General features: G+C 57.6%; 1 protein-coding gene across 1 annotated transcript in view; it reads left to right on the plus strand.

Annotated features, from left to right (window-relative positions):
* The first annotated feature begins 499 nt into the window (after positions 1–499).
* Positions 500–24,745, plus strand: part of RARG (retinoic acid receptor gamma) — a 30,584-nt gene continuing 6,338 nt past the window's right edge. Inside the window, 4 exon segments of the mRNA XM_048834769.2 lie at positions 500–988; positions 18,849–18,910; positions 18,912–18,998; positions 20,484–20,625. Coding sequence (XP_048690726.1) covers positions 838–988; positions 18,849–18,910; positions 18,912–18,998; positions 20,484–20,625 — 442 coding nt within the window. The 5' untranslated portion in view covers positions 500–837.

The following is a 24,745-nucleotide window of genomic DNA, read 5'->3' on the forward strand; positions in this document are numbered from 1 at the left end:
GTGTGAGATTGTGAGACAGTGTGACACTGGGTGAGACGGCACATCTGAGACTGCGTGACACTGAGACTGTTTGCATGTCACTCTGTGACACGGTGTGTGACCCTGAGACACTGCACATGTGAGACTGCGAGACTGTGTGTGCGTATGACACAGAGGCTGTGTGCACGCGTGACACTGACACCAAAACTGCGTATGACAAACTGAGGCTGCGTGTGACACTGACACTATGTCTGAGACTGCGAAACACTTTGTGTGTCAGACTGAGTGTGTAACTGTGTGTGTGAGGCTGACTCTATGTGTGCTTTTAAGACCTTGTGTGTGAGGCTGGAACTAGGTGAGAGACTGTGTGGCTGTGTCCCCATGGTGTGCATGTGTGACATTTTGTGTGTGAGACCTTCTCTGCGTGCAACGGCAAGAATGTGTGACTGTGTATGTGTGTGTGAGAGAGAGAGAGACTGTGGGGGGGGGGGAGGCCTGGGGGCAGCTTGTGCACGTGTGTGTGTCCGAAAGCCCGTGTGTGTGTGTGTAGGTGTGCCCTCCTCTTGCTAGCCACGCCCACTCTGTCCCAAGCCCCACCCCCAGCCAAAGGCGTTTGCTTTTCCAATAGGTACCCAGCACTAGCCGCTGGGACTCACCCGAGGCGCGTCCCGCGCAGCAGCATTAGCCAGTGCCGGGCTTTTTTGGGGAGGTCCCAGTTGACCCGGCGCCCCCAAATCCGTCCCCCCCCCCGCCGAAGTGTGGCTCTCGCCCCCTGTGGTGTTGTGGGGGAGGGGGCGCAGCAGGGATTCCCTCCCCCCACCCCCGCTCAACCCCCAAATCACCCCCCTCCCCGCCGCGATGTACGACTGCATGGAGGCGTTCGCCGTCGCTCCGCGGCAGCTCTTCGATGTCACCAACCAAGGCTCCTGCATGCTGCGCAAGGCGAGCATCAGCCCCTGCTTCGGGGCGCTGGATCCTTTCGGCTGGCCCCAGCCGGCCAGCCTGCAATGTAGGTGGACCCCGGTTCCTCCCTGGGGAAGGGAGGGGTTGGTGGGGTGGGCCGCGGCTTGACTGATGTGGTGCCGTGGGTGGGTTGCCACGCGTGGGGCTGGGCCGTGGGTGGGAGTTTCCGTGGGGAGGGGCGCACGCCCGTGGCTGAGCGCTTCGGTGCGCCAGTGTGGCCGGGCTGCCCGGGGGATGGGGCGCGGGGGTTATACATGTGCGGGGGGGGGAGGGTTGTTACGCGAGTGGGCGGGGGGGGGGAGCAGAGAACCCACTTCGCGCCCGCGGTCTAGCCCCGGCTCTTCGCTTCGCTCGTTTCCTGCTTTAGAACTTCACGCGGGGGGGGGGGGGGAAGTTTGGTGAGAAGCGTTTTTGGAGAGGGCTTGGGGGGGGGCGTGGGTTCCCCCCCCGTCATCCTCCATCCATGGCCTCTCTCCGCTTTACCCTGCTGATGGGGTGGGGTGCAGTGCGGGGGACAAAGTGGCTCGGTTCCAGGAGCCCCGGGGTCCCCTGCCTTGTTTGGCTGGGGGGGGGGGCGCGTGTCCCTTTCCAGTCCCCCTTTGTCTTCAGCGCGTTAATGAAAAGCCCCGGAGGGCAGGAAAATGAGGACCAGATGAGGGTGCGCTTTGAAGCCAATCCCAGGGGACCTCGAGCAGGGGGTGGGGGTGGGGGTGTGTATGGGGGGCGGGGAGCAGGGCAAGAGGGGTCATTTCTTCCATCCTTACTAGCCAGAGCCAGGGAATTTTTTGTTTCTTTCTTTTAAATATGGAAATTTGGCGGCGATCCACTGAGCCGTGCAAACAGGATGAGGGATTGGAGAAGTGCTGGGAGAGGAGCCCTGTGGCCGGAGGTGTAGGGGGCACAGCATTGCGTCTCGCACCCCACCTGTAACCCCCCCGGCAGGGCCAGGAGCAGGGAAGGGGAGTGGAACTAGTAAATGGAGCCGGGGGGGGCGGCGGGGGGGAGGAATCTTCCATCCCCAGGACCCCGGGCTGCTCTCAGCCCACAGGCTCCCTTTGAGTGGCGGCCAAATCTCTCCGCCTTTGGCAGCCACCACTACTGTTTACAAGTTGAGGAACAGGCTGTTTTCAGCAGCCGGTTGTAGGGCAGGGTGAGCGCCCGTCTGCAGCCCCGGGCACCTAGCAGGGCAGAGATGGGCATAGGGATGGTGTGGGGCACCCCCCCCCCAAGTAAATCTGACCGTTTCTCTGTTCCATCTCAGCCCCCCCCCCTTCCAATGGTTTCATTTCAGAGCCAGCCCCACCCCGCTCTGCCAAGCTTTTTCCTGCCAAGGCTGCCCCTCTCTCGCTAACTCCTCGCTCCAAAATGTGGCACGTAACCCTTCCTTAGCACCCTGGGCCTGGGAAGCAGGTCGAGGCCTGGCCGAATCCCTAACACGCCACCCCCGCAAAGTTCCCATCCAGATGAGTTTTTTTTAGACTAGGAATCCATTGCAAAGCCAGGACCTGTCTAGCATTCAGAGCCAGGTGGTAAAGACACCCCAAAACACTGTGGGGGGATTGGGGCCCCCATGTGTGTGCCTGGGGGGAGGAGGGTGACTGCTTTTCCTTTCTCTCCTTCATTTGCTCCCAGCTCCCAGCCTACGGTACCCATCCCCCTGGAGTTTTTAGCTTGGGCAGGACCCCACCTCTCCCAGGTGTAGTGGGGATGCTGATTAACCTGCTCCCAGCTTGGGTCTCCTCCCCACTCTATGGCAGGAGGGTGGGAAATGACCCAGCAGTCCCTGCTCCCAGGAGCCATGCTGGGGGACAGCTGCATACAGATATGCCTGAATGGTTCTGTCCAGACCTGGTGCAGAGTGCCCCAGAGAACAACCAGGGCTGAGTGCTCACCCAGTGCCCACCCAGCCGGGAGAGCCAGTTCTCTTCTTGTTACCTCAGCCATCTGCTTTCACCACGGTGGGAATCAGGGATCGGGGTCCGGTGGAACATGCATGTTCCTGTGGTTGTTTAGAATAGTAGCAGCTAGACGCCTCAGCTGAAATCAGGGGCCCTTTGTGCCAGGTGCTGCAGCAGAGCCAGTCCCTGCCCCAAAGAGCTCATTGACGTCTGCATAGACGAAGGGAAACTGAGGCAAAGGGACTTGCCCCGGGTCAGTGGCAGAGCTGGGAATAGAACCCAGGTCTCTGCATCCTGGGTGTAATGAGTCGCTCCTTGGCACTGGCTGCGTGTGACACCTAAAATGTTCTCCTCATTTGCCTGGAATGAGTGCCCCCCCTTGCGTTAACACCGCTCCCTGTACCCCAGCGACCTCTCTGCCCCTGGGTTCCAGCTGGCAACCCAATGTCAGAATCCCCCCTCTCCTTGCCCCAGCTGACCCCCAGGTAGTTCGGAGAAGCAGCGCTGGACTGGCCCACCCAACCGAACTGTTCTTTGCTCGCCCCTCCCCTTCCTGAGTGAGGACACACCTCTGTCTGTCCTCATCTCTGGGCTGGCAACTCCTCTGGCTCAGGGCCTAGCTGCTAATCTCCCCCAGTGGAGCCAGGCCAACCGGGTTGTCCCCACCTTGGGGCTGGCTCCTCTGCTGTCATCCCCACTGGGAAGGAGGGGCTTGTGGTGCTGCCAGATCAGAAATCCCACTCTGCCTGGCTGCCAATCACCCTACAAGGGGCATGGCAGGGGGAATCAGGCTGGGTAGAGGGGTGGCCCCTGCTCTGTGCACACTGGGGGAGATGGGGCCAACCTCACCCCTCAGGCAGCAGGGTACACAAGGCTCATGGGCGCAGGTCTTACATCAGCGTGGCCCCACTGAGATGAGTGACCAGGCCCCAGGACCCCTATCCAGACCCTAGGTGGAAGAGTCCTATTTTGATTTCCCTGCCTTCCCGCCCCTATCCCCTCCCCACCTTGGCAGCGATCTTCCTGAGGGCAACTTATGGGGTAGTTTTCTTCAACCCCCCTGTTCCACTGACCCAGATGTCCTGGAAACCACAGTGAGCGAGGTCACCAGGGTGGCCCCGGAGCGGCTGTTGTCAAAGGGAGTAGGAGGGAATTTGGGGCTGGGCTGGCAAAAGCAGTGGCTACTAAGCTTCCCAGCCTGGTAGCCTGTGGCACCTCCCGGGCAGGGAAGAGCTGCTGTAGTGATTGATCAGGGACGTGGATGTGGGTGAGTGTGTGTCTCCTAGACAGCAGAGGAACATGCATTTGTTTGTGTGTGTTGGTTTGCATGGGTGTGTCTGGGCATGGGGTGGAGGTGCGGTTCTGGGTGAGCCGGGAGCCCTGCCCCCGGCTGGGCTGTGTGTCTTTGCTTGAGGCTGCAGGCATGTGTGGGTGTTTGGCTGTGGTGTGTGTCTCAGTGTGTGGGGGAGAGGGGGGCCGTGTGTGGATTACTCCCTTTGTAAAGTGTCAGGAATGCAGTTACTGAGACAAATGGCTTATATAGCGACCCAGCTGCAAACATTTTACGGCCGGTTATAAATGGCCTGTTTGAAGCTGTGCGAGGCGAGGGCAGGAATTTCCTCAATTTCAGCAATTTAGGCTTTAAAAAACAAAAAAAAACCCCCAACCTCCACCAAACTTCCTGCCCCAGGTCAGGCAGCGGGAGAACTGGGAGTAGGAACCTTGGCTCGGCCCAGCAAGAGCAAGTGGGCTGGGCCATCAGCACCAGGCTTGCGGGAGAGCTGACCCCATGACAGCTCCCTCAGGAGGCTGCCCAGGGACCTTGTATTAAAGGGTTCAATAGGGCCGTGGATTGCCGCTGATCCTGGCATGGTCCTGGCAGATACCAGTCAAGAGCTTTGCAGCCTCCTGTGAGCATGGGGTGTCCTGGCTGCCAGGTAGAGCTGTGGGACCACAAATGAGCCCAGATAAGATAACTGGTCCCCAGTGGTGTGTGCCCCTAAATGTTCTCTTGCTGGAGGGCGAGACTGCCCCTGCCTTTCTGCCTGCCATGCCTCCAGCTAGTCCAGGAGCGGGGCAAGCAAGGTGGGTTGGTGTCCTGTGGAAGATGAGCTTTGCAGGGGAATTCAGCCCAGAGCCGCACACGCAAGGCCCCTGGCTACCAACACCATCATAGCGACTGGCATTAAGCAGCCCTGCTGGTGGGCAGAGAGGCCAAGGCCTGAACAGGCCGGCCTGGGGCAGCCCAAATTCCCATCTGACCCTCCGGGATGGCCCCCAAAGGATTCCCCCAACAACTGAGAACCGAATGCCCCACACCCCAGGAGCCGTGGGGCGGAGTGGGCCATGACCCCTTCCAGTGTGCTCCTCTGAGCCTCTGGGGGCATTTGGCTCTTTGGAGACTCAAGGGGTGAGGATGCTGGGGCTAGTGCCTGTTGGTGCAAGGGGTGAGAGATGCAGGGCGGGTGCCGCGCAAGTGGGGTGGCTGGAAAAGCCATGGGCGGCGGGGGCTGCTAAGTAGTGGGGGGATCCTATGGGGTGAGTCACTGGCTGCTCCTCCTAGAGGGTTCAGAGCTGTGGAAGGTGGTGCTGGGATGGGAAAGCAGTGCAGAGCTGAAGGAGGAGGGGATGCCAGGCAGCTGAGCCAGGTTGCAGCATGCGGGGAGGGGTAGCTACAGGGCTGAGCTGGGGTGAAGCAAAGGGGGAGCAGAGACAGGGCAGGGCCGAGCTGGGCACAGCACCTGCAGTCCTTCCCCCTCCAGCCCACCCTGGCCAGCTGGGGCCTGCGTCGGCTGCAGAGCTCAGCCCCAGTTAGCTCGGCAGCTGCCTCTTCTGTGCTGAACGTTTCCTGCCGGTGGCTTGGCTCCCCTGCCTACACCCTCCTGCTGGTGCCCGCTCTGATGCGGGCATGTGGCAGCGGGCAGGCTGCAATTGGCTCGCGAGGGACCCTGCCCTGGGGTGACGCCACCCCCCGGCCCCTCTCTGATTGGCTACTGGGCGGGTGGTGGAGGGGCACCTGCTGCACGGAGAGGAAATGACCCAGCATTATAGGAACAGGCTGGCAGCGGGGCCATGGCAGCGGGGCGTGGGGGGGGGAGGAAGGGGAGTACCGTGCGTCAGGTGCCCACGTGGCTTTGGCAGAGAGACGATTGCAAGCCTGAGCTGGTGCCTGGGGAAGGAGATTGAATCACGGGAGCCCGTCAGCGCCTCCCCGGGCAGCCCCGTGTAAAACAGCCTGGGGCCGCAGCAGCTGTGGCTGCCTCTGAGTGCTATGCCCCAGGATGCACGGGGCCTGGGCCCTTCCTGGCTCCCAGCGCTGGGTCTGCAGGTGGGGCTGTCAGATTGCCAGGGAATGGGGTGACAGGCTCCACGGATCTGTCTCTCCATCTGCGTGTCCCTCCATCCCACACGCATCCCCAGGGGAGTGGAGCGCCCAGCATTCTCCCTCTGGGGTTGAGGATTTAGGGGTGCAGGTGGGGTGGTTCAATCCACCCCTTCCCCAAAGTAACACCCCCACCCCAGGGCTCCTGGGAGGGTTGGCGTGTTGTGTACAGAAGCTATTAGGAAGGGATTAAGTTAGGGTTGTAATGTGATTCTCTCCAGGAAATGACAGGCCCGATAGCTGGTGGCCTCAGCGGGCCAGGAGCCTGTCCCAGCCTCTTGTAAAGTTACCAGCAGGCTCCAGATCTGATAAGAAGCCAGGAGCTGGGCCCCTTTTTCTCTCTCACCCAATGGATGGGGAGGAAGCGCTGGGATGGGGGTTGGGGAAGGGCAGGGGCAGGAGGGGAGGAAAGCTGATGGGGGGGGCAGGGGGGAGAGAAATGTTGCATTCAGCCCTGGATCCTGGGGCCAAAGGGATGGACATGCAATGAGGGGAGAGAAAGGGAGCTGGATGTGTGGGGTAGGCGGAGGTGGGTGAACGCCAAGGGGCAGAGGGATACGTTACAGGGGGTGGGATTAGGAAAAGTGGAAAAACATTGTGGCAGGAGGACCGATCCAGCCAGAGAGCGACTCTCCCCCAGGGGAAAGGCTAGGAGCCCCATTGCACTGGGGCCAGGAGCTGGATGGATCTGACAGGCACGTCGTCCCTCCAGGGGAAGGGCCAGGAGCCCAGGTGCTTTAGGTCAAAGCGATGTAGTAGGGACCCACCCTGCCCTGGCTGGGAGGGCTGCACTAGACACCACCAAGGGGCTCTTCTCTGCTCCTAGATCCCAAAGTCCTTACTCCCCGCTAAGGGGAAACAAAGCCCCTGGCAGTGTTAAGTCAGTTACAGATACAGACCTTGGGTCTTGGCCACCTGCTCTCTAGGAGGAGAGTACAGCAGGAGTGATGGGGAGTCAGGACACTAGGATTCCATTCCCAGCTCTGCCACTGACCTTGGTCAAGTCTCTGTGCCTCAGTTTCCACCCTCTGTCTAGACTGTCAACTCTTTGGGGGCAGGGGCCGGCTCTCACTCTGTAGGGTGAGGAGGTGCAATTGAGAGAGTGCTGTCTGGCTGCCCATGCCATCGCTGAGCCCCTTGCAGTGCCAGGGGCAGGGACCAGAGAGGGCCCCAGAGCTGAGCCTGTGTGTGGGGAGAGAGGTTGAAATATAATGGGGTGTATGAGACAGGATTGCCCCCCTCCATGTAATGGGAGCTGGTGGGGTGCAGCGGGCACCTCTCTGCCATCCACACTGTTGCTTGGGCCAAATCCAGGGCTGGCACTTTGATCATCCAGAGCAGCAGAATAAACAGCTTTTAAACTGTTTCACAAAGGAGGTCAGTGTATTATCCCCATTGTATAGCTGTGGAAACCGAGGCACAGGGAAGTGACTTACTCAAGGTCACACAGCAGAGCTGGGACTAGAACCCAGGTCTAGCCTGAGTCCCAGTCTAAGGCCATAGCCATTAGGCAGCACTGCCTCTGCTTTACCCCCATGGTTTTGCCCCACCTAAGCCTTTGCCTGGATCTGGTTTTGCATCTGACAATTAGGCTGGTTGGCAGAGCCCTGAGCTCCACCAGAACCACCATGAACACTCCCCTGGCCTTTCCCCTCTTGGCTCAGTGAGCGCAGACATTGGGAGGCAGGGCTCCTGGGTTCCCTCCCCAGCTCTGGGAGGAGTGATATCTAGTGGATAGAGCAGGGGAAGGGAGTCAGGCCTCCTGGATTCTCTTCCCGGTTGCTCCAGGAATTAGCCATGTGATCTTAAGCCAGTCAGTTCCCCGCGCTGTGCCTCAGTTTCCTCGTGTACGAAACCTCTGCTCTGCCTCCCGGAAGCTTAATTAACAAGTGTCCGCGGAACGCTTTCAGATCAAAGGGCAAAGGATCAGTGTTATTAATCACTCTGGCAGGTTGCTGCTCGCTGCACCTGCTGGCATGCGGCAGCCACCTGACGGGAATGCAAAGCCCTGCTCCACGCTTTGACTCCCTGACATTGCCTGGCCCTGCTTTAACCACCACCATGGTGTTTGAACAGCAACCAGTCCTTTTATCCAGCTGCTGCAGACACAGGAACGATCCTGGGGGAGAGGGGGGGGATGAGAGCATCTTCCATCCTGTACCAGAGCGGTTCGGATTGAAAACACAGAGGCAGATGCCCCAGTGGCAGCCAGCTCCGTGGCCCACATGCAGTTACACGCCACCGGGTGAAGGCAGTGTCTCAGGGAGACCGTGGGGAGCCATGGAGCAGCCCAGGGCCAGCTCTGACCGGAACCCTTTGCTGGTGCAGCAGTATTGGAGAGGGGGGTGATTTTTAATGGCATTTCTTTGCCAGCCAAAGCCCCAATGTAGACGTGACCTGGTGAAGACCTAGCCCAGGCTGGGAGCTAGCGAGCCAGAGGCCTGGTCTATGCTTGAACATTTGGTCGACCTAGCTAGCTACATCGCTCAGGACGGTGAAGAATTTCATGGCCTAAGTGCTGTAGTTCAATCAACCTAACAAAGTAGGAAGTGTCTACATCATGGGGGGAGGGATAGCTCAGTGGTTTGAGCATTGGCCTGCTAAATCCAGCATTCTGAGTTCAATCCTTGAGGGGCCATTTAGGGATCTGGGCCAAAAATTAGGGATTGGTCCTGCTTTGAGCAGGGGGTTGGATTAGATGACCTCCTGAGGTCCCTTCCAACCCTGACCTTCTGTGATTCTGTGTGCTTAAGTGGCCCATCGGCAGTGGCGTGGCTGTAGCAGCTGCCATGTAGACAGACCCAGAGACAACGCCAGGGTCCTATCTGCGTCCAGCCGCCTCAGTACAAAATCCTCTTTATACTCCTCACAGCAGAGTCCCATCTAGGACTGATGCCCTAAAAGGTATCCAGGATCCAGGCAGATGCCCCTGGAATGGAGCACAAGTCACATTGTGGTCGCCATTACACCTCACTGGGCTGGGTCATTCATAAGCACATAAGAAGGTCCTGCTTTGAGCAGGGGGTTGGACTAGATGATCTCCTGAGGTCCCTTCCAATCCTGATATTCTATGATTCTATGAACAGCCATACTGGGCCAGACAATGGTCCATCTAGCCCAGTATCCACAGTGGCCAGAGCCAGATGCTTCAGAGGGACTGAACAGCACAGGACAGTATCAAGTGATCCATCTGTTGTCCAGTCCTAGCATCTGGCAAACAGAGGTTTAGGGACACCCTGATCAAGGGATTTTGAGCCTGACCATCTTGGCTACTAGCCATTGATGGACCCATCCTCCATCCACGTAGCCATTTATACTTTTGAACCCATTTATACTTTTGGCCTTCACAACATCCCCTGGCAATGAGTTCCACAGGTTAACTGTGCATTGTGTGAAGAAGTTCTTCCTTATGTTTTTCTGCAACCTGCTGCCTATTAACACAAAAAACAGGGATCAGCCAATAAAATTATGTGGAGGGGTAGATACCACTTCCTTATTCACTTTCTCCACACTGTTCATGATTTTATAGCCCATTATCACATCCCCCCTTAGTCATCTCTTTTCCAAGTTGAACAATCCAATTTTTTAAAATCTTTCCTCATATAGAAGCTGTTCCATCCCCCTAATAATTTTTGTTGGCCTGCTCTGTACTTTTCCCAATTCTAGTGTACCTTTTTTGAGATGGGGTGACCAGCACTGCACACAGTATTCAAGATGCGGGTGCACCAGGGATTTATATAGTGGCAATACGATATTTTCTCTATCCCTTTCCTAATGGTTCCTATCATTGTTGGCTTTTTTGGCTGCTGCTTCACATTGAGCCAATATTTTCAGAGAACTATCCATGAGGACTACCTGGTCTCTTTCTTAAGTGGTAACAGCTAATTTAATTCAGATCAGGATCCCTCTCCCCTCCAATAGCTGAAAGTCTCTAGGATACTGCTTCTGGGGGCTGAGGAGATGATAAAGGGTTGCTAAGAGTCTCCATAGAAATGCAAAGCTCTGTTGTCCATCCGGGAAGCAAGAGCTAGCACCTTACGTTGGGCCTGGAAGCCCTAGAGGAGAGACACCGCTACTTGATTTTTGTTTATTCCCCATCAAGGAACGAACTGCTTGTCCACATGGGAAGTTATACTGATATCATCATCCTGGGATAAAGGGCTCTGGCTACCCCAGTTTAACCTCCTATGTGGACACTCTTAGGTCTGGTCTACCTTTGAACTGTAGATCGACCTAGCTACAGTGCCCAGTATGAAAAACTTCACCCCCCGGAGCCTGTAGTTAAGTCAGCCTGGTCCCGGGGGGAAGATACAGCATGGGTGATGGGAGAATTCTTCTGTCGATCTAGCCACTGCAGCGCAGGGAGTTTAGGGTTGCCAATTTTGGTTGGATGTATTCCTGGAGGTTTCATCACATGACATAATCTTTAAATGAAAGATTCACCTTTAATTCCTGGAGACTCCGGGACAATCCTGGAGGTTTGGCAACCCTCCATCACTCAGGGAAGCGGGTTGCCTCCATCAACGGATGAACCCCTCCTGTTGATGTGGGAAGCATCAACGCTGTGGGGCTGCAGCAGCATCGCTGCAGCTGGGCCACTGGACCGCCCGTAGTGTAGACGTAACCTTAGTCCAGAATAAGAGTGGCTTTTCTCTGACTCAGTTTAAATCACTTCCAAAGTGACATAAGCTATATCGGATGTTAGACTGGGATAACTATAGTGGTTTCAATTCCCCCCACGCGCCCCCGTCCCTTAGCTTATCTCATAACTTCCCATGTTTTTGGTTTTGAACCTATTTAAGTTAAACCACAGTAAACTGCTCTTAATCTGAGACCTTGTCTACACAGGAAAGATACACCAGCTGTATCAAATCCATCTATCTGGCTGGGTGGATGCCTGCTTGGTACACCGTGTTTGTACCCATATAACTGTGTTGGTTGGGGGGGCTGATTTTTCACAGATCGTGATACTGATATAAGCCCTCAGGTGGATGCAGTTATACTGGTATATATTCCCTTCCCATCTGGGAATGAGCTACACCGGCACAGATCCATTTGTACTGGGATAATTGTGGCAGCCCAGTAACTGTGCCTGTGTGTGTGTGTGGTTATACTGCTTTAACTAGATCGGTAAGGTTCAACCACTACAACTTCCTAGTGCGGACGGAGGCCAGGAGTGCCTCAGGGGTGGGGGGAGTGGGGTGCTAGACCAGGGTAGCTTTACCGGTGCCTTCAGTCATACTGAAAAAATCTCTTGTGTAGACAAAGCCTAAATCGGTTTCAATTCGCATCTTTTAATCTGATGCTGTTTTGCCCTGTAGACAAGGCCTTGGATTTGAAATTAACATAACAGCAACTGTATGGGCTCAGACTGCTGCTTGCAAGTCTATCTATCTATCTATCTTCATATGCACCCAACTGTCTCTTTCTCCCCCCTCCACATACATACCTCTCTTCCCCTCCTGGACTTTTCCCCATTTATGTCAGCGGCAGCAGGATCGCTGGGACTTTCTTTATAGACCAAAGTTGCCTTTGGTAAATAGCAATAAATAGCTGAAGGAAACGGCCCGCCCCCGCCAGCCAGCGTGGCGGGATCCGTGGTGCCGGCTGCAGGAAGAGATGCTCCTTTTCCAGCAGCGCAAGGTATAACATACGCACGGGTCAGAGCGAGTCTCCCAGCATCTGGGCATTGCTTATTAACATCTCCCCTGTGTCCTGCCCCTGAGATGAGGGGTCTTAATCCAAGGGCTTGGTGACCAGATCCCCGCTTGGGCAACCACTCCAATGAGAAGAGATTCTCCTGCACGGTCCCTCACTAAAACCATCACGCAGCACTGCTAACCGGCTGCTTTGTTCCTCCCCAGAGGCAGCTGCGTCTAAGGACTGCTCGTGTTTGTAATGGGTCCTCTGGGAGGAATGTCCTGTGGAATCAGTGATGGTCCCTGCTCCCAGCATTTGTGGGAAGGGGCGTCTTTGGATAAGTGGGTGTAGTTTTGACTCTATCTAATAACAAACACTGGCAGAGAACTTCACGTTAATCGTATTATACTTCGGGGATGTAGTGGTTTGCCTAGGATCACACCGAGAATCAGTGACAGCTGGAAATAGAGTGAGTCAGGACTCCTGGGTTCTTTAACCACCATACTGCCTCCGAGAGCTCAGACTAGAGCCTGGAAGTCTTTATTCCTTGGCCCCTGCTTTACCTAGAAGACGCACTTGCCTAGATTCACAAGCCCCAACTGTGTTCTCCATTGCCACACGCCTCACCCAAATCCAGGATTAGAACCCAGGAGTCCTGGAGCCCAGCCTTGGGCTCCACATACTAGGCCATGCTCTCCCCCAAGATCTTTGGTTAGAATCCAGGAGTCCACTAGGCCACACTCCGCACCCAAGCCCAGGATTAGAACCCAGCAGCCACCTGCTACTTCTCGGTGCTGTGAGTCTGGCGGACTGGGAGTCCCACAAGTAATGGGGATCCTGCCCCCACATCTCTAGCCCCTGAGCTGGCAGCCCTATTCCACCTGCTTGGAGGCAGAGTGGTCCCCAGCAAGGGCTGGGAACACGTGTGGGTCTGTTCGTCCGGTGCTGAAAGGCACAGGGCAGAACATCAGATGGCTGGCGGTGCAGGGGGGATTTATGACCCTCCCGGCTCTTCCCCTCTCCTCTGCGGTGGGAGGCCCTGGGCACAGCATGAACTGTCCTGACACTGGATTTATTTCCTCCCCTCTGCTCCCACCTGTTGCAGGGCTCCGGGTTTATCTCTGCTAATGATGCTGGAGCCTTGTCAGCCTGGCTTCGGGGCTGCAGCCACAGGGCAGTTGGGGGCCCCTGGCTGTGGTTTGTGGGGTTTGAGCATCACCCTGATTTAGGAGGGCTCCCCCGAGCAACCAGTTGGAAAGATATATCCCTCTCTCTCTCCATCACACTTTCTTTCTTTCTGCCTCACACGCACCCTCTCCCACCACTCTGCTGCTCCAGGCAGGAAGGAAGGAGGCTGTAAAATGCAATCAGGAGGCCAGGAATTTTGTGGCTCAGTTCTTGTTGATGAAATGGGTGAGCTGGGTTTTGCCAAGCCTGCTGAGGGAGGGGTTTATTTTGAGAGCAGTGTCTGGGGGGAAGTATCTGGGAGGAGCAGAGCTGTGTCGGGGGATGGTATTTTGGGGGGAACGGGTATGCAGGGGGTGGTACTGGGAGGTGATATCTGGGGGGAGCTGTGCTGGGGGACAGTATTTTGGGGGGACTGGTATGCAGGAGAGCGGTACTGAGGAGTGATATCCGGGAGGAGCAATATCCAGGGGAGCTGTGTCGGGGGGATGGTATTTTGGGGGGACCGGTATGCAGGGGGACAGTACTGGGGAAGGGATTAGGGAGCTCCTAGGCTGGATTTCCAGAAGGGTGCCCCCCCTCCCTGGGGACCAGCCCTCTCTCTTGCCCACAGCCAGGCCTGGGGTGGGGGACCAGGCCTCCTCCACACACATGCCCCTTCAAGGGCTGGGGCCTGTAATGATCACTAGGAGCCCAGCCCCACGCCCAGCTCTTGCATGCTTATCAAGAGATGGCAGCTGGGGGCAGGAGGGCTCTGATCCATGGGTTGGTGACCCATGTCTGCAGCTTAACCTTGGACCCACTGGAGCCACATGGCCAGTGCAGTCCCAGCTCTCAGACCCCAGGCTCCATAGCAAGACCAGGGGAAGGGGCGGGGAAGGGGGGGCCTCACCCAGTCCTGCATGGGCCTCGGGCTGAGTGTGATGGGGTGGGATTGGTCCCTGGGGCAAGATCCAGTCCACATCGGATTTCCCCACTCCCTTTGCCCCCCATGTAGCTTGGGGACTGCTGTCTAACCCTACCCGGACCCCAAGGCATCTGCTCTCCAGCACTCTAATTCCTGGGGTCAGCTGAGCACTGTCCCTGCCCCAGGGGCCCGCGGGAGGCTTCTGGAATATTGCACGGGTTGGGTGTCTAGGCAGTTGGCTCCCATGGGTCAGATGCCGGTAAGGGAGGGGCCTTCCCTGTCCCATGGAGACAGATCTCTGGGGGATGGGGCTGCTGGTGGGGGAGAGGAAGCTCTAAAGGGGGTGAGCAGCCTATCCCGGCAGGGAGCAAGGGGCAGGAGTCCTGCAGCAGCCCTGAGATGTTCCTATAAAGTGGGTGATACATGCATGTAAGCACTCACCGGGAGCGTGTACACCCAGAATCAAATCAAGACGAGCTCACCGGGGACTGCGCCCCCAGAATTAAAGCCAAACATACTCACCAGGGGCTGAGCATACACACTCAATCAAGCGCACACATGCGCTCCCATTTCTGCACCCACACAAACACAGTCCACACAATCCACACAGACACACTCTCTTGCAGACTCACAATCAACTCCACTGATGTAGAGATACACACAGCATTCCCGTGCCTTTCAAAGGCGCCTCCCTGTGTGTTTATGGGTTACTTTCAGGTAAATAAGAGCCTGCAATTGAGATATAATCACCTTACCCTCCCCTCCTTTGTCTCTCTGCTGATCTCCCAGGCGGGAGGGGAGGCACAGGGAGAGGTCTCAAATCCCCTATTGTCTTATTGTAAAGAAGGGAAAAAATGCAGAGGGTTAAGATTCATGAGCCTCTAATCGTCCACTTGGCCTGTCTGTCATGGAGATGAGGTTGTCTCCCTTGTGGGGGAAGGGACAGGGATGCATGGAGTCAGGAGCTCCCCCATGCATCAGCCAGAGCAAAAGGCTAGATGCTCCCCCGGGTGAGATCTGGGGTGCAAGGGGTGCGGGAGAGGGGCATGGAGTGTGGGACCCCGAGTGCTTGCAGGTAACTAGTCCGCGGGGCCAGCCGCCAGCTTTGCCCCTAGATCTGAACCCCCGTGGATCTTTGGGGGCTCAGAGCTGAGGTTTTGGCTGGAGGCTCTAATTCTGTTTGGCAGAAGTTGGGGCAGAAAGGAAGCCTGGTGGAGAAGCGAGTGATGGCAGCTTGGATGGCCTGTGAAACTGAGGCCTGTTTCTTATTTATGTTACGGTGGAAGTCACCAGGTGGTGCTGTTGCATAGTCATGCTAGTTCTTAGCCTGCGGGCAGTGCTCTGCCTTGGAAGAGACGCCCTATTGTTTAGTTTGTTGGAGGATGGACATGCATCTCCCAGAGAGCTGTTGCAAGCAGCAAGAGACAGTTTGCACCCAGGGTGCAAGGGGGCTGCCCCCTGGCCACAGATGGCAGAGGCAGAACCCCACACCCTGCAGTTGGGTCTGCTCTCTGCGCTATGCCAGGCTCAGCGGTGCCCAGGGACGGCAGCACTGGGGTGGTGTTGGGGGCTAGTGCTCCACACAATGGAAATATTGTTTGTGTGTATGTGGGAGGGCTGATGTTTCTGCCTCCATGTGTCATTCCCTGTGAACTGCGCACATGCATGGGGGGGCAGGAGAGCAAGTGGGATTTAGAGGGGCTGGGGTCGCCACCATGACATCCAGGAGCCCATAGAAACCCTCCATCTAGGCCCCCTTCCTTAGTAAACTTTAGCTGTGGCCGGGTTTGCTCCCTGCCCTAATCTCTCCAACCAGGGTTAATTATTCTTGAGGGAGTCTTGCTCCCTGGGAACTGGGCTTTGGGGTTGGGGTTCAGATTTATTACAGAGGGGGCTGCCTGTGTGCCGTTTGTGACCGCCTCTGTTCCAGGTCTGGCGAAGGGACCGTATGCAAGATGCACTAAGTAAACTACCTAGTCCTCTGTGCTACTGCTTTCTCTCGCATTGGGAAGCTGATCAGCGAGGCCCTGAGATCCACACCCCAGTATTATAACCGCTGCTATAGTCATGCCGAGAGGCCCCTGCTGCGATCGGGGCCCTGGTGTGCAAGGTGCTGTGTGCACTGCACAGGGTCGCCAGTGGCAGTGGTGGTGCTGGAGTGTCCCTTTGCCATCTCCGATTCCTGGCCGCTGAGGATTTCTGCCTGAGCTTGCAACGGTTGTTGGGCAGCAAGGGCGGGCAGAGGATGCTGCCCCCCTGCCCATGCAATCTGTGCCCTGCATGGGACCAGCACGGAGCAGGGCCCAGCTTGGGGGCAGCACTGCCTTTCTGCCAGCACTAAATGGGGCTGGGAGAAGTGAGGCAAGCGAGGGTGTGCCCCTTGAGCCTGCACCCTGCTGTGGGTGGTGGCGATAGAAGAGAGGATCCCAGGCATCTATGTGCCACCTACACCGTCTCTAGCCTGGCTGTATGCTCCCAGCGCTGGGCAAGGGCCGTGTCTGGGGTGTTGGGTGGGGAGCTGGGGAAGAGCCAGAGCCAGCATCCTGGGAGCAGGGGGAATTAGGCAGGTGGTAGAGGGGGAGCTGGTATCCAGGGAGGGGGAAAGGATCTGAGCAGGGGGCTGTAGCCAAGGAAGGCAGCTGGAGAGGGGGCAGAGTGGAAGTAGGGTAGTGCCCATTGACGGGGCAGGGTACTGAGGAGGGAGCCTGGGGAAGGGGGTGTGGGTGAGGGTCCCATCTTTCAGCCAGAAGCAAATGTCTGGGGTGTGTATCTCTGAGCGTTTCAGGATGAGACTGGAAAGATGTGTGGACACCAGGTCAGCAGCAGGACCTAGGTGTTCTGGGCTCAGTCCCGTTGCTTGTGGCTGCTTCCCCGATTCCCACCCTTTTCCTGGGTGGGCTGAACAGTGCCCAGTGGAAAACCTTCCTCTCTAGAGGGCTCACCTTGTAGCCTGATTTACCACTAAAGACCTTAGGGAGAGGCTACAGCCTCAGGGAAAGAACCTAATCCTGTTCTAGTATAACCCTGGCTTCTACTGCTTGAGCTACAGGAGCGTCCCCCCTTAGCCGCTAACAGTACAGGGCCTATGGCACACAGCTGGACAGTTCCGATTGTGTTCAGTAGAGGGCAGCATTGCACACATGGACAGCTCTGCTCCTCTCTCATACTGTATAGGGGCTAGTGGCCACTCAGGCCACAATTTGCACAAGAGGAGCAAAGCAGTGAATGAAATATGCTACCAGTTTAAAATGTCTCCCCTAGAAAGTTCCTGGTTTTCAGGTATCCTGTGGGATGCTGCTGAACTCTGGTAGTTGCCTGGAAACTTTGCACCTGTGGTATTTCTCGGTCTGTTTCATCATTAAGTTCCAGAGTTAACATCACATCAAAAGGGAGCAGTTTGAGTTACTGCTTTTGGCTGGCTGGTTGCAGACTCAGGCAGTGGCTTGTGGTCGTGTTTGGAAGGTTATTGATATAACTTGAAGGCCTGGCAACTTAAACTTAAATTTTATAGAACCCCCTCACCCCCCAAAACCCAGAGAGAAGAAAGATTGCTTGGAAGTTGCAAACTCTGCCATGCTGGTTTGTTATTGTTGGGTCTCTTGTGAGTGCTGGAGCTGGGTGTACTAGTGTGTTGTTGTAGGGTTGCTTCTTTGCACAAGTCCGTACACACTGATTTATTTTAGAGCTGCTCAGGGGCATAGGACTCCACACGCTGGTTTGTTATTGTAGGGTTGCTCAGACTCTCTGGGCTGCACTGGCTGGTTTGTTATTGTAGGGCTGCTCAGAGGCCCAATGTTGTAGGGTTGCTATTGTTTTCCTTTTTTAAGAAAAATGAATGTGGGATGCTGGCCCCCCGCCCCCTGGCTTTGCAAACAGGGGAAGCTGATGCTTTGGAGACTGTCCAAACCTAGGCAGCACCCAGCTCCCCCCTCCCCGTTCCATTGCGGGGCTCCACCTGGGCTGATGGGGTTTCTGGGACTCAGCTGCCCTTCCAAGGGGTAGGGTGGGGATAAAACAGCCGAAAGGCAAGAGGCGGGACACACGATGCCCGGCCCTCTGTGGAGGGATAAGCCCGCAGTCCCCGTGGGGTATGGGTGTGCCCCCTCCATCCCCCTGCGCCCCTCCTCGTGCCGTGGGCCTGGGGGAAGGGGGATTAGGTTACACGGCTCTGGTAACAATTCCAACCTGTTTGGACTGGAATGTGGCATTTAGAGCCCGGCTACAGGAAATTCGCTCTGCGCTGAAAGACAGAATTGAAAACAGTTTGCAGCCCGGCCTGGGGGCGCCTGGCTGGCTCGGGGCGGGGGCGGGCAGGGGAATGGGGGTCTGGCTCTGGCCTGGGGTGGAGGGCAAGGGGATGGGGGCCTCGCTCTGGCCTGCAGGGAGCAGAGAGATTGTGGGGGCTGGTTCTGGCAAGGGGGAGAGCAGGGGGATGGGAGGATGCCTCTGGCCTGGGGGGAGAGCAGCAGATATGGGGGCTGGCTCTGGCCTCGCGGAGCAGGACAGAGGATTGGGGGGCTCGCTGTGGCATTGGGACAGGTTGTGGAGGGATTTGATTCCCCCTCCCTTCCCTGTTCCCCTCTGGTTATTTTGGCCAGTGCCAAATACCTAGCAAGTGGCCTTGGCTGCCCCAGGCTGGAGGGATCCCACAGAAGCATGTTCCTTGGGGCCCCTCCTGACCCTCCCCCCCACCCCCCAGGAAACCCCCATGATGGGAAGCCCCCAGCACCAGCACTCAGAGAAGGTTCCTGTCAGAAGTTGGGGGGGGAGGGGGGTTTACCAACCCCCCCTCCCCCACGCTGTCAGGGCCATCCCTGATCGCCTGGGTCTTGCGGCCCTTGGAATTTACCCGGACGCTGGCTCCTGATGCCCCTGCCATTCCCTCTCTCATCAGCCGTGGAGACCCAGAGCACGAGTTCGGAGGAGATGGTGCCGAGCTCGCCCTCACCACCCCCGCCCCCCCCGCGTCTACAAGCCCTGCTTTGTCTGCAACGATAAGTCCTCTGGCTACCACTACGGCGTCAGCTCCTGCGAAGGCTGCAAGGTAACGGGGACCCCCCCCTTGGGGCCCGCCGCACGGCTTGGGGCTCAGCCAGCTCCTTGCTTTGCCCCTCTGGAGCCTGGCTCTCCGTTGGGCACCCCTCCCAGCTGAGATTGGGGCCCCGTTGTGCAGGGCGCTGCACAGACCCCAGCTGAGATCAAGGGCCCATTGTGCCAGGCGCTGCAGAGAACCCAGTTGAGATCAGGGCTCCATTGTGCCAGGGACAGTCCCTGCCCCAAAGGGCTCACAGTGCAAACAGAGAGGAACAAAGTTTTGGAAGTGCAGTCATTATTTTGCAGGAAAAGTGGCTTTTAGTCCAAAATCGAGTGTCCAGTGGGTCACTGTTCTGGAATAGCAGCACAGTCTGAGGGCCTGAGCGCTGGGCGAGGGCTTGGGACCCCTGGATTCTAGGCCTGGCTCTGTTGGGTGACCTGACCAGTCACTGCCTCTCTTTGTGTCTCACTTTCCACACCTGTAAAATGGGGCTAGTGATAGGTACCCCCTTTTTAAAGTGCTTTGAGATTTGCTGATGAAACAAGCTAGGTGTCATTATTATTTCAGTCCATTTCCCCATGTAGACAAGCCCTAAAAGAATGACCAGGATAGAGACAATTTGTGGGGCGTGAAGGCCGAGGGGGACACTTGACCCATTTAAAACTGATCCCAGGGAAGAGCATTTTGAAAATGATGACCCTGTGGAACTCACCACCACTGGATGTTCTTTGCAATAGGATCTGTCAGGGATGGCCTAGATATATGTGCTCCCTCAGTGCAGGGAGAGGGACTGGGTGACCTCTCGAGGTCCCTTCTGGCCCTGCATCTCTACGATTCTATAGGATTTAGAGAAAGGCAAGGGCGGGGAGGGATAGCTCAGTGGTTGAGCATTGGCCTGCTAAACCCAGGGTCTTGAGTTCAGTCGTTGAGGGGGCCATTTAGGGATTTGGGGGATTGGTCCTGCTTTGAACAGGGGTTTGGACTAGACGACCTCCTGCTGTCCCTTCCAACCCTGATAGTCTATGGTTCTATGAAAAACCAATTACATGAATAGTGAATTGCATGGAAGGCTAGGATGTGCAAAGGGGCCCAGGGGGTTGGGCGCACTGCATTTGGGCACCCCACTCCCTTTGCAGATCCCAGCCAGAAGGCCTACACATTCTCCTGTTGACAGCACAAGCCAGCTCCTAAAAGCCAGGGGTCAGGAGGGATCAGTCCATGATTGCCTGTGAGAAGGGGGTTGAGAGTGTCAGAGCCGGAGCACCGGGCTGGAGGGGCCATTGCTCTTAGCTGCTGCAGCGACTGGTGCTCCAGCAGGCCAGTCCGGGGGGTTCTGTTTGCGTTTGGGGGTGCAGCTTTGCCAAGGCACCTGCTTGGAGCTGTAGGGCACATGGGGTAACCCCTTCCCTGCCTCTTCTCCCCCCACCACATCCTTACCTCTGAACCCCACTCCCCATGACCTGCATGTCCCTGTCTCCCCCCCACCACCTTCAGGGATTCTTTCGCCGAAGCATCCAGAAGAACATGGTATACACCTGCCACCGCGACAAGAACTGTCAGATCAACAAGGTGACCCGCAACCGCTGCCAGTACTGTCGGCTCCAGAAGTGCTTTGAAGTCGGCATGTCCAAAGAAGGTGAGGAGCCAGGGAGCAGCAGGAGGGTGGGGGCAACAGCCATGGGCGGCTGGGAGGTGGGGGAGGAATCCACCTGCAGCGGGATCAGATGGAAGGTTGGATCCAACAGGGGCATGGCCCCATGCAGAGAGACTGGCCCACATGCACCTGTTCCCCTCCCCCCGAGCCCTCTACTCCTGCATGCTCTTGTGTTGCCCAGGGCCCTGCCCCATGGCACTGCTGTGCCCCAAGACTGGAAAGTCACTGGCACTAGAGGTGAGAGAGCAGGGGCCCCTCCATGAGCCCCATAGTGTTTGGTGAGAGCTTTGCCCGAGATCTTTGCCCAGCTGGCACAGATGGGGCCGGACTGTGACGGGGCTAGAGCATGGCATCCAGGCCTGGCTTCGGATCATTTGGATCCAGGGTTCGAGTTTGGCCCAGTTCAGGTCTGTGGCCGGGGGGGGTGGGAGTTTGGATCCAGGCTCTGGTTTGAGGCCTGTCTCATGGAAGTCTGGCACCCATGGCAAGGCCACGCTAGGACATGCTTCCGATACGGGTAGTTCTTGGGCTGGCCGGGCCAGGGTAGCCAGAACCAGGTGGGAACAGGACACGGGCCAGAAGTGGATCCGAATCTCACCGGGATTCAAATCCTTGGTTCTGGCCCCTTGGCAAAGTGGGCTTTGAGGCCCAGCACTTGGAGCCATGGTTCACAGGTGCCACCGTAACCGTGCCCCCATGGTGGTGATCTCTCGTACCCACACCCCCTCCCCCCGCCCGCTTTGCTGAGTCACGCGGGAGTTGGCGGAAGGCTTGGAAGAGGGCGGCTGCCCCTTTAAGAGTGCTGTCAGCCGGATGGTCCATCTGGAGACAGAGTGCCTCTTGGCGGCTGTTGCTTTTACTCCCGACTGCTAAGGCATGTCCTCACGAGCCGGCCGGGGTGGGGCCCCCATTAATCACTGTCTCTTTAAGAGCCCGTAATTAGGAATGTCTGTCTCAGCCCTGGCCATTGATTTCCAGGCCCCTGTCGCTTTAAGGGCGGAGGGTTTTTTGGGGCGGGTGAGGGCGAGATGTCTTGAAGGCGACCGGAAATGGGTGGTCTGTGGGAACTGGGCCAGGATTGGGCAGGGGCGGGTATCCTTGGCATCCCTCCCACTCCCCCAGCGCTGGCCCAGCTAGAACTGAATGGGCTGCAGGACGCCCCCCCCTCCGCCCCCGAAAAGAGATCAAGGGGCTGCCCCCCTTGCCCTCCTGACAGCTGGTGGGCATGTGAACAGCACTGCATGGGAAGACTGGCACAGGTCCCGGATCTGGGGGACCTGCTGCCTCTCTGAACTGCCCTTCCCTGCTACCCCCCACTCCACACGCCTGCTAAGCTTCGGCTGTCTCACCTGATTCTTCAAACAACCCCCCCCACACCCGGCCTCCATGCGTCACCCTGGCTTTCGATGGGCTGAAGGTGCCAGTAGATAGGGTGGGGGGGCTGAGCAGCTCCCCCCCGGCCCCATGCCATGGCAGCCCAGGTTGTTGTGCATCTGGGGGGATGGGGCTGGATCCCCAAGGCAGTGGGGTGTCTGGGGGGGGGGGGTGAGCTCTGCTGGCAGCCCCTCCCTGCCGGCATTGTGCTGGCCGAGGCTATAAGTGGATATCCTGCCGGCTCGCGTATCCTGTTGCCAGATTCCCCCTGGCGCTCCGTGCTGGGGTGAGCCGGAAGTGCAGCCTGGAAATGTGCGGCCACAGGGCGGGCCGGGAGAATGTACACGCAACGGGAATGCTGGGACCTGGGGGGGCGGGGGACCCTGCTGGGCTCGCTGGGCCCCAGGACTGCTGGTGCCCTGGTTTGGGGATGGCAGGGATGAACTGACCCCCCCCCCCCCCCCCAACCCCCAGGCATGGGGCTGTCTCTATCCCTCTGGCTGAAGCCTAGTTCATCTCCTACCGTCCCCCTGCCACCAGGAGGCCAAGCCAGGACGGGTCAGGGCTCAAAGTACTTTGCAAGGGGCCCGCCTGGACAGGTGCAGCAGGAGGGCTCCCCGGGGAGCGGGGCTGGGGCGGCCGGAGTGGGGCAGAGGGAGAGCCGGGAAGCCCCATCCTTCACAGGAGATACCGGGCAGCCAATCCGGTGAGCCACGTCAGGCACTGCCCCGTGTGCTAAGCAGTGTGGCCAGTCAGAATCCATTGGTGCTGGGCGCCTGCACGTGGTCTCAGACTTTTGTACTGGCGACCCCTTTCACGCAGCGTGTGCGACCCCCCCTTATACATTAAAAACACTTGGTTATGTATTTAACGCCATTATAAATGCTGGAGGCAAAGTGGGGTTTGGGGTGGAGGCTGTCAGCTCATGACACCCCCCCCCCGTGTAATAACCTCGCGACCCCTTGCGGGGTCCTGACCCCCAGTATGAGAACCCCTGACATGGTCAAAGCCGGACAGCCAACCAGAATCCATTTCCATTGGTTCTTAACCCACATTAGAAGCCGGGTAGCCAATCAGACTGGGCTGCCAGTTGCCAGTGTTAGAAGCTGGATGGCCAATCAGGTTCCAGCCTCCCCCCCAGGACACATGCCCCAGGGGTCTAGCCAGCTGGGGCACTGTGAAGACAGGGGCTATTGGGGTGCCGGGCAGGCCTAAGGGGGGGCAGCTATCACGAGCCAGCAGCCAGCAGGCTTTGGCGTGATGGGATCCCTGGGCATATGCTGTGGGCAAAGGGGGAGAGCCTGGGGCAATGCCATGTCATCCCCCACTCCCATTTATCCGAGTACCCCCCACTCTCCTCGCCCCCCCCCCCCCCGCTTTATCTGGCCTCCCTGTCCGCTGCTTCCTGTTTTCCTTGGGCTGAGCACAAGCCTCGGTGTTTCCCAAGCGAAGGCGGGGAGGGTGGCTGGGAACCGCGGTGGGCAGGGGCCAGCTGGACTGGCCGAACCGCCTCCGTGGGTCAGGATGGGCGAGGGGTGTAGAAGCTGCAGTGGGAGCATGGGGACACCAGCCCACTGCAGCCTGGCTCGGAGGAGGTGACACCCAGACCAGCTCCTACTGGCCCTTCCCTTGCCGCCCCCTGCATGCCCATCGTCTCGCTGGCTGCCCCCAGGGCCACGTATGAAAATGAGCCTCAAGGGGCACCCATCGCTAGGGGAGGGGGCTGGCAGGTTGCTGTGGGCAGATGCTTGCTGGGCCATCCCCATGCCGATCGTGCGCATTAACTGCTGGGAAAGGGGATAGAGCGCCAGAGTGTATAAACCTGGGTTACCAAGGTTGGCCCCGGGGCAGGGGGAATGTTTCCCTCTGCAGAGACAGGATTCGCTTCCCCCTGCCCAGGAACTGGGACATGCACCAAATGCTCCCTCACCATGGCAATGCAAAAAATACCCCCGTCTCACGGGGTGCACTGTCTAAATAGAGCACTTGGGGAAACTGAGGCATATAGACAGCAGTGAGTCGCTCATGGTCAACCAACAGAGCTGGGAATAGAACCCAGGTCTCCTGCGGGCACAGCTGCTGCTCCCACCACTAGCCCACACTGCTTCAGAACAGCCAGGCTGAGAAGGAACGCCCAAAGCGTGTGATCCGACTGGCATCAATAGCAGCTTCCTAGTCATGTGGCCCTTCCAGCCCCAGCCAGGGTAGATCAGTGTCGCTGGGTTGCAGTCAGTGGGGCCAGATCCCTGTATGGTGTAAATGGGCGTTGCTGGGTTGCAGTCAGTGGGGCCAGATCCCTGTATGGTGTAAATGGGCGTCACTGTGTTGGAGTCAGTGGGGTCAGATTCCCGTAGGGTGTAAATGGGCGTCGCTGGGTTGGAGTCAGTGGGGTCAGATCCCTGTATGATGTAAATGGGCATCACTGCGTTGGAGTCAGTGGGGTCAGATCCCCGTATGATGTAAATGGGTGTCGCTGGGTTGGAGTCAGTGGGGTCAGATCCCTGTAGGGTGTAAATGGGCATCACTGTGTTGGAGTCAGTGGGGTCAGATCCCTGTATGATGTAAATGGGCATCACTGCGTTGGAGTCAGTGGGGCCAGATTCCCGTAGGGTGTAAATGGGCGTCACTGCATTGGAGTCAGTGGGGCCAGATCCCTGTAGGGTGTAAATGGGCGTCACTGCGTTGGAGTCAGTGGGGCCAGATCCCTGTATGGTGTAAATGGGCGTCA

Source organism: Caretta caretta, chromosome 20 (assembly GCF_965140235.1).
Source record: "Caretta caretta isolate rCarCar2 chromosome 20, rCarCar1.hap1, whole genome shotgun sequence".
Classification (NCBI taxonomy): Eukaryota; Metazoa; Chordata; order Testudines; family Cheloniidae; genus Caretta; species Caretta caretta.